The sequence below is a fragment of the Boleophthalmus pectinirostris genome, unplaced genomic scaffold, assembly GCF_026225935.1.
Source record: "Boleophthalmus pectinirostris isolate CB_2022bp ecotype Guang Dong unplaced genomic scaffold, ASM2622593v1 HiC_scaffold_23, whole genome shotgun sequence".
NCBI classification, from domain to species: domain Eukaryota; kingdom Metazoa; phylum Chordata; class Actinopteri; order Gobiiformes; family Gobiidae; genus Boleophthalmus; species Boleophthalmus pectinirostris.
The window spans coordinates 35,508,245-35,516,711 of NW_026571207.1; the positions used below are offsets into that span (position 1 = coordinate 35,508,245).

General features: G+C 38.0%; 1 protein-coding gene across 2 annotated transcripts; it reads left to right on the top strand.

Annotated features, from left to right (window-relative positions):
• Window positions 1-399: 399 nt before the first annotated feature.
• Window positions 400-6,815, top strand: LOC110155817 (serine protease inhibitor Kazal-type 1-like). 2 transcript variants are annotated; one of them, XM_020919990.2, is made up of 4 exons: window positions 400-553; window positions 1,761-1,828; window positions 3,761-3,870; window positions 6,741-6,815. In XM_020919990.2, the coding sequence occupies exons 1-4, from the start codon at window positions 511-513 to the stop codon at window positions 6,787-6,789; spliced, it is 270 nt and encodes an 89-aa protein (XP_020775649.1). In that variant the 5' UTR covers window positions 400-510; the 3' UTR covers window positions 6,790-6,815. The 2 variants fall into 2 exon arrangements, with proteins under 2 accessions (XP_020775649.1, XP_020775650.1); XM_020919991.2 differs by lacking the exon at window positions 6,741-6,815 and adding an exon at window positions 6,122-6,179.
• Window positions 6,816-8,467: the final 1,652 nt, after the last annotated feature.

Genomic DNA, 8,467 nt, shown 5'->3' on the forward strand with positions numbered 1-8,467 from the left:
GCAACTTCGTGACATCACAAGGTGGAACAGAGCATTTTGAGCTTTGGAAATGTAGACAAACTAATAATGCAGGATTACTCCAACATATGTGAATGAAACAAAACACAACTCCATATATGTTTTTGAGCATTATAACATGGCTTAGGATGACAAGAGTCAATTTTGCCTGGAACCGATAAGTTTTGACTTCTGTATGAGTAACCTGGGAACAAATGGAAAAGTCGGCAGGAGACTGGAAGAGTGGAGTAAAATGTTAAGTAAAAATATTTATCCAGATTACAATGGGATGATATGGATTTGTTAGAGCTTCTGTGGCCAATAACCGATATTTGTAGCAAGGTGCATAAAATATTCTTCAGTCCATTTGTGATCGTTACTTTAAGGGATGCACCTATATTTGTGTACAAGCTGCAGAGCACAAGCTGTGTAAACCTGTCTAACCTTGACATCAGCATATAGCCTGAGAAAGCTGCACCTGCTCACACTCTGTAGACACATCCATTCCTCACGATGAAGTTGACGGCTCTGCTGTGTTCTGCCCTGCTCCTCACTGGTACGTCCACTCATTTACTGCTCACAAACACACCACATTAACTTAAACTAACCTCAATCACATCATTGGGCGTGATTAATGGCATCACTTTTGAAAGGGTAGTTTTCAGATTCGAGAATGTGATGACTGGGGCAAGAGACAGTTTTTGCTGTTGATTACATTGTACATTGCCATGAAACCTCCAAAAGGTAAAATCATTAATTTTATAACCACAGTGGAGCACTTCCTGTATTACCACATGGCATAACACAGTGGAAATTAGTGTTTTCAGTTTGAGGGACAAAATATGCAAGACTTATGTGTTAATGAAACTCCAGGTATGTTTGTGATGAGGAAAGTATATTAGAACAGATCAGAAAATAGTGTAATATGGGCCTTTTAAATAATATTTATTTAGCTGACTCTAAGATTACACAAACAATGATGTTGAATGTTTTAAATGCAGTTATTTATTAAAGGTCCCCTATTACAGAAAATTGCTTCTTGAAAGCTTTAAGCCATTCTGTAATGAAAGAGTATAAAAAACTGTACTGTACTGTACAACCAATTATAAACAATTAAAATTGCCCCAAAAAATCTACTGAATTACAGTAACATAAGGCTATTAGTAATCCATCTGCTGACTGAGCACTGACTGAGTAAGGGCTAAGTGTAACACCTGATTTGAAATTTGAAGTTAAAGAGGAGGTATTTTACTTCTATAGGGCATTAACTGCTAATGAATAACATATTTAGATCACCATTTAACATTTTATTCTTTTGAAAATGCTATATTAGTTGAAAACAACATTTTGGCTTGTTTTAAAAGTCCCCCGTCCATTGCTCTGTGTGCTCATTCACTTCCCCTTCAGAGCATGTCGTATGGGAGCGTAGACTTGTGGGCAGAGCATTGCACAGAATGTTACAACTAACCGAGTGGAGGGTTCGAATAGGGACCGCAAAAGAGATCACAAAATGACTCAAACACGCATGGATGACATACACAACCTCTTTACACCTGTTTTTTTTTTTTTATTGGGGGAACGTTACAAGAGAAATCCATTTCACATAATACCCCTACTTTAATGTAATTTGAAGGATGGCCTCAAAAAGTTACTCAAATAAATGTAACTGAGTAAATTGACTGATTACTCTGGGTCACACCAAATGGCATCCCAAGGATCTAAAATTTAACTTTTAAAATGTACTGTTGTTTTTTCCCATGTAGTTTTTGCAGCAGAGGAGGAACTTGTCCATAAAGATGGAGATGAAGGAAAACTAGCTCAGCCACGTGAGGTAACACAAAACCTATTCTGCTTATAGAATAAAGAGCATGTGGATTCCATTTTCAAGTCTGCAGCACCCTCTACAGTTACAGATTGCAAACTGCCACCAAATTTAACACTCATTCTGCTTTGTTCCATTTGTTACTGTGAACTAAAAACCAGAGGTGGTAGAGGATGTGATTTACAATTTAAAGTGAATGTAATTTGAAGAACATTAAATGATGCACAAAAATGTGGTATTTTCAAAAGACAGACACAAAAATGAGACAAACTAAATAATATCTGAAGGAGCTGCAAGAAACACAAATTATTTCATATTATATTTTTTATCAGTAAGTAGTGTGACTTCAAGAAAAAAATATTACTTGAGTAGGAGTAAAAGTATGCTGCTAGAAAAATCAGACCTGTCCAGCTCCGGGGCCACATACGGCCCTTTGGTTGACGCTGACCGGCCTGTTTAAGATCATTTGGAATTACAAAATTAACATATTTTATAATTATACCTCATGTATGGACTAAATCTGCATTGCTTTTATTTTATTTAATTTTTTTATGTGAGGCAGCCTAGCAGCTTTTTTATTGCTTATTTATAGAGTTTATGTTATATATAACATAAACTCTTACCAGTCTGACCAGCTCAAAACAATGATATTTACAGCTTTTTAATGAATGAATGAATTAGTTAATTAATATATATATTTTTTTTTTTATTAAGAAATACAGTTATATTATGCAGAGCTGAGTTAAGCATTGGTCCTCCACAATATTTTTTGTTTCTCATGTGGCCCCATGGAAAAACAAACAAACCCTGCTTTAGATAAAAATAACACAAAAATCCTTCTACTGCCTTAACTATTGCTAAAAAAAAATCTGCATCAACATTACACTCTGGAATAACCTGCTTGTAGATTACATCTCACTTGAAAATCTTGCCAAATCCTCTCAAAATCCCTCTTCTGACTCTATATGGTCTCCCATATTGATGTTCATTACAACATAACAAAAACCAAGTAGCTCAATATCTTGAGTTATCTCAATCTTAGCTCCATCGGACCGTTATACTTTCATAAAATCATGCCCTGTAGTTTCCTATGCTATAGCACAATTATGTATTATCTGTGGGCAATACACTCATGGCTCTTGTTGGGGTGACTTGGTGGTGAAGGTGGACAAGGAGTTTTTATTTTTTATTTTCATCAATAATCAGAACTTGCAAGCTCATATATAACTTTCTTTTTAATGCACCTACACAATAATGACAAACCTCAATAAACAGGGGTCAACTCACATCAGTACAAAATGTACACACAAAAGAGGAAAACTCTCACAGAACCAAGGGACAGCAAGTGCAATGTGTATGCCCACATAACTGAACCTTTTTTGTACTCTTTTCTCAGATAAAACTATGATGATTAAGGATTAAATGTTTGCTTCCCTTATGTTGTCCACCTCTCTTTATATACTATACCTGCTGTCAATAATGTTATCTGTAAATTGCTTGTGTAAATCTCTCTTCTGTGTTTGGCACTTACTCAGTGTAACTTCATTTGGTGATGATTAATAAAGGGGAAAAAGGATGTGAGTAATAATCATATAATAATTATCTGCCATAATCATAAAACATTTAAAGAAATAAACTCTTGAAATATTTCTTTCTATGTGTCATATAAGATTATGGGGTTGACTTCCTAAAAATAGTGACAAAAAATATTTTTGTCCTTTTTTTAATGATATTCTAATTTTGGTCTAAACATGGTCTGTACTTATTTTGATACAGTTCAAGATCATTCTAAAGCTGTTCAAGAAAGGTTAATTTTTGTCCTGTTAATTGGACTTTTTTAGTTTACCTGCCCAAATGAGTATCTAATTTTGATATCAGTTTTAGTAATGTTTTGTATCTCTTGAGTGTTGAGTCTGTGCTGAATTATCTCTCTTGTTGCAGCCCCAATGTAGCAGGCTGGAGTCGGAGAGCTGCACTAAAGAGTATGACCCGGTGTGTGGCTCTGACGGGCACACATACAGCACAGAGTGTCTGCTGTGCCAACACAACAGGTGGGTGTCATTCTAACCATGACCACAGGAGGGAGCAGGAGTCTTCAACAGTCAGGGAAACAGTTGAAGACCCCCCCCCCCACACACACAAATAGTTGTTCATTTACTTTAAAGACATTGCTCTTTTCTATGCAACATAGGCTTTTTTCTGTTAGGCCTTTCTACACTGGATTCGGATTCCTGTTTGATGTGAGAAGCCCACGTTACACATGTTTAAAACAACACATTAAAACACATGCACGCACATTTTGTTATGAAACTAGTGATGGAACATGGCTGGTATATGACATTCAAATGGAACAGTTGTAGTGCTATTCATGACCTTGGACAGCAGAGGTGCACAGTATTCAGTTATATTTACTCAGTTTAATTTACATAAAAATAAATAAATAAATAAATAAAAACTTCAGAATACCTTTTTAGCAGCATATTTTTACTCATACTTCAGTAATATTTGTATTGAAGTAACAGAACTCTTACTTGAGTAAAAGCTGTGGTTTCTCTTCCCACTGTGAGTATGTTAAAGTGACAAAATCTTTATGTTGACAATATTTTTTGTGATCAAAATTTTATTCAAGTGTTATTATTTGCAGTTATACATAATCCAGTTTACAATGCATTTTTCTCCCTTTTAAACCCCCCACCCCCACCCTTAAACTCCCCATTGATGGGCATCAACAGAAAACATATGTACACACACATACATACACATAAATACATTTACAGAACACACACATATACATATATACAGCATCTACATAAACACACACACCTATATACACATATTATAGTATATATGTTATATATACATATACATGTATAAACACACACACAAAAAGACACACATATCCAGGTGTATATTCTCTCTGTACTGTACATAGGCAAATTTCCTCCAGCAAAAGACATCAGCAGAAATTGTGTTATACATACTTATTATGTACTGTACAGAGAAAGTTAATTGAGAGTACTGTACACATATTGTGTACATTCTAAAATCATATATTATAATGAAAAATCTCCAGGTAACAACTATACAGTAGATCCAGATCTCAGTTTGATCAATAGATTGGACCAGCAAGAAATGTTTTTGGTTTTTGCTCCATGCATTCGAGCAGCAGAAAGCTCCAATTGAATGATTTCTCCGAACAATAGGAGCCATTTTCTCACAGTCAGAGGTTGAACTGATTTCCATTGGCATATTACAATTTTTTTGGCAGCTGTATGACCTGCTAGTAATATTTCCTTTGAAAATACCAGATTTGTCCATTAGTTAATGTTTGCCCTTCTAATGACAGTAAAATCAAATTATAAATCAGATGTTACGTCCCGACAGTTGGTCTTTAGTTTATGCTTATTTGAGTATTACTTTTTCCAAATTTCAACTTTTTTTTACTCTTACTTGAGTAATATTTTTATTTTTCTGTAATGTTACTCTTAGTGAGTACAATTTTGGACTACTCTACCCACCTCTGAGTATAGATAAGTAAGAGATGATGTATTACCTTGTCTGAGAAGAACAGCTGTTATTACACAAAATGGACTCTTGTGAGCTTTAGGCCATGTTAGAATGTTGGTACCTCCTCAAAAACAGACCAGGAGTTGTGTTTTGTTTCATTCACACATGTTTGAGTAATCCTGGATTATTTGTCTAGATCTCCAAAGCTCAAAATGCTCTGTTGTACCTTATGATATCATGAAGCAGCACTTTTAAAGTGAATGGCTATGGGAGCATGGTGATGTAGGTTTGTGGGTTGTGCTATAGGATCATACAGCAAGGTGGGTTCAAATAGAGCCCTGGAGAGATCACTAGATTACACAAACATACATGCATGGCACCTTAAACCTCTTCAGGCATGGTTTTGATGAGGGAATTACATTACATGGTTGAAGGCTCCAAAAAGTAATTTTGCATAATTCTCCTTCTTTAAGGTATTTTTGAGCAATAACAATAATTAAACTGCTAGCTCCATATATAAACCTGTTTAATACAGAAAAACATTCCAGGGAAACAGTTAACATCTTCATGGAGACAGCAGGTGGTGGACTTGGCAGGAGACAAGTTAAATAGTGCACCTTCAGTTTTGAACTACACATTACTGTGGTAACATTCATTCATCTGCTCTTTCATTACTATAGACATGTTTGTGTTCTTTTAGGCAAACATTATCCAGGAGACGTATTTACCATCACATGGTTATGCGTCTAGATGTGAACTATCCTCAGAACTGTCAGCTGACTTGGTAATGTGCAGGTTGCAAGAGGAGTGGTCTTTCTGAGAGCACCGGGCAGCAGGAGGAGTGGTGAAGTCTGAGCGAGCTGCCAGGTCCATCAGACTGACCATGTCTCAGAAAGTAACATCAGCTGATATACAACACATTACTACCAAGAGTGGTGACAGTTCTGAAGATAGCTCACAGCTAGCAGCCCAAACATGTTAACAAGGTAAATACATCTCACTATTAAAATAGATTAAAAGAAAATAGTCTAAAAGAAAACTAATATGACTTAGATTACACAAACATATAACTAGTATAAGCAGTACAGCTTAAGCACTTTTACTGATAAAAAGAGGTAGCCTTTTACAATCAGAATCTAAGTTGCCAGTTTAATAACTTGCAGACAGAGGACACCTACAAGTTTTTCTCATTCTCAGTATATGGACACATGCCTCATGTGAAAGCTCATAACCTCCAGAATTCCCTCTGCTGGAGAGGCTGCACTAGCACTGACTCAGGATTGACCACAGGTGCTAGGGTTTAGGGAAAGAATTCAAATCAGAGCCATTTTAGGTTTGAACTGAGTGAAATTTGTCTGTGAGGCAGTAGGCGATTGCTATTTATTTTTCATCTAAAGACTTCTTTTCTTTCCAGAAAACACAAGCAGCAGGTGAAGGTGGCGAGGCAGGGCCCATGTGTGTGACAGTGCCCATGCATGTGACCGGAACCCTCCCTCTGGACTTAACAGAAATGTCAGTCTGAACTATTAAATCTCTGCATCCATATGTGCACTTGTGTCTTCTTATTACTGCTCATACTATAAATCAACAAACAGTAGACCTGGGTTTGCACAGAGCAAAAGCCTGTAGGCTCAGCATAGGTCACATTATATTATACATTCTCTTAGAAAATCATGTTTGAAATAGTCACTTTTGGTACTGATGGCTTAATGATTAAAGAAAGAAAATTATAGGACTGCAGTGGTTTCATGTGCACCAGGTCCTCTTCAGAAGGTTTGGACAGTTTCCTGAGCTGTGTATTTGGCCTACAGTCCTAGAGAATGCCCCTGCGTCAGTGTGAGTACAATGTAGGAGCCTACAGAGCCAAGTAGTAGGAACCAGTCGAATGTATTATGCAATCTCGCAGTGTGATAGTGACGTGTGACAGTGGTGTGTGACAGTGGTGTGTGACAGTGGTGTGTGTTAGTGGTGCGTGTGATGGTGGTGTGTGTGATAGAGGTGTGTGATAATGGTGTGTGATAGTGGTGTGTGTAATAGTGGTGTGTGACAGTGGTGTGTAATAATGGTGTGTGTAATAGTGGTGTGTGACAGTGGTGTGTGACAGTGATGTGTGATAGTAGTGTGTGTAAGTTGTGTATGTGATAGTGATGTGTGACAGTGGTGTGTGTGGTAGTGGTGTGGGATGGTGTGTGACAGTGGTGTGTGACAGTGGTGTGTGTTAGTGGTGCGTGTGATGGTGGTGTGTGTGATAGAGGTGTGTGGCAATGGTGTGGGATAGCGGTGTGTGACAATGGTGTGTGATTAGTGGAGTGTGTGATAGCGGTGTGCGACAGTAGTGTGTGATAGTGGTATGTGATAATGGTCTGTGTAATAGTGGTGTGTGACAGTGGTGTGTGACAATGGTGTGTGATAGTGGTGTATGTGATAGTGGTGTGTGACAATGGTGTGTGATAGCGGTGTTTGTAATGGTGGTGTGTGACAGTGGTGTGTGATTAGTGGCGTGTGCGATAGCCTTGTGTGACAGTGGTGTGTGACAGTGGTGTCTGTAATGGTGGTGTGTGACAGTGGTGTGCGATAGTGATGTGTGACAGTGGTGTGTGACAATGGTGTGTGATAGTGGTGTCTGACAGAGGTGTGTGATAGTGGTGTGTGACAGTTTTGTGTGATTATTGGAGTGTGTGACAGTAGTGTGTGACAGTGGTGTGTGACAGTGGTGTGTGACAGTGGTGTCTGTAATGGTGGTGTGTGACAGTGGTGTGCGATAGTGATGTGTGACAGTAGTGTGTGACAGTGGTGTGTGACAGTGGTGTGTGATAGTGGTGTGTGATAGTGGTGTGTGACAGTGGTGTGTGATAGTGGTGTGTGACAGTGGTGTGTGATAGTGGTGTGTGATAGTGGTGTGTGACAGTGGTGTGTGATAGTGGTGTGTGTAATAGTGGTGTGTGATAGTGGTGTGTGATAATAGTGTGTGATAGTGGTGTGTGACAGTGGTGTGTGACAGTGGTGTGTGATAGTGGTGTGTGATAGTGGTGTGTGACAGTGGTGTGTGATAGTGGTGTGTGATAGTGGTGTGTGACAGTGGTGTGTGACAGTGGTGTGTGATAGTGGTGTGTGATAATGGTGTGTGACAGTGGTGTGTGT

Coding starts and splice junctions, on each gene's coding strand:
- LOC110155817 (XM_020919990.2), top strand. CDS start 511: ATGAAGTTGACGGCTCTGCTGTGTTCTGCCCTGCTCCTCACTG. Junction 554..1,760: donor TTCTGCCCTGCTCCTCACTG/GTACGTCCACTC, acceptor TTTCCCATGTAG/TTTTTGCAGCAGAGGAGGAA. Junction 1,829..3,760: donor AACTAGCTCAGCCACGTGAG/GTAACACAAAAC, acceptor CTCTTGTTGCAG/CCCCAATGTAGCAGGCTGGA.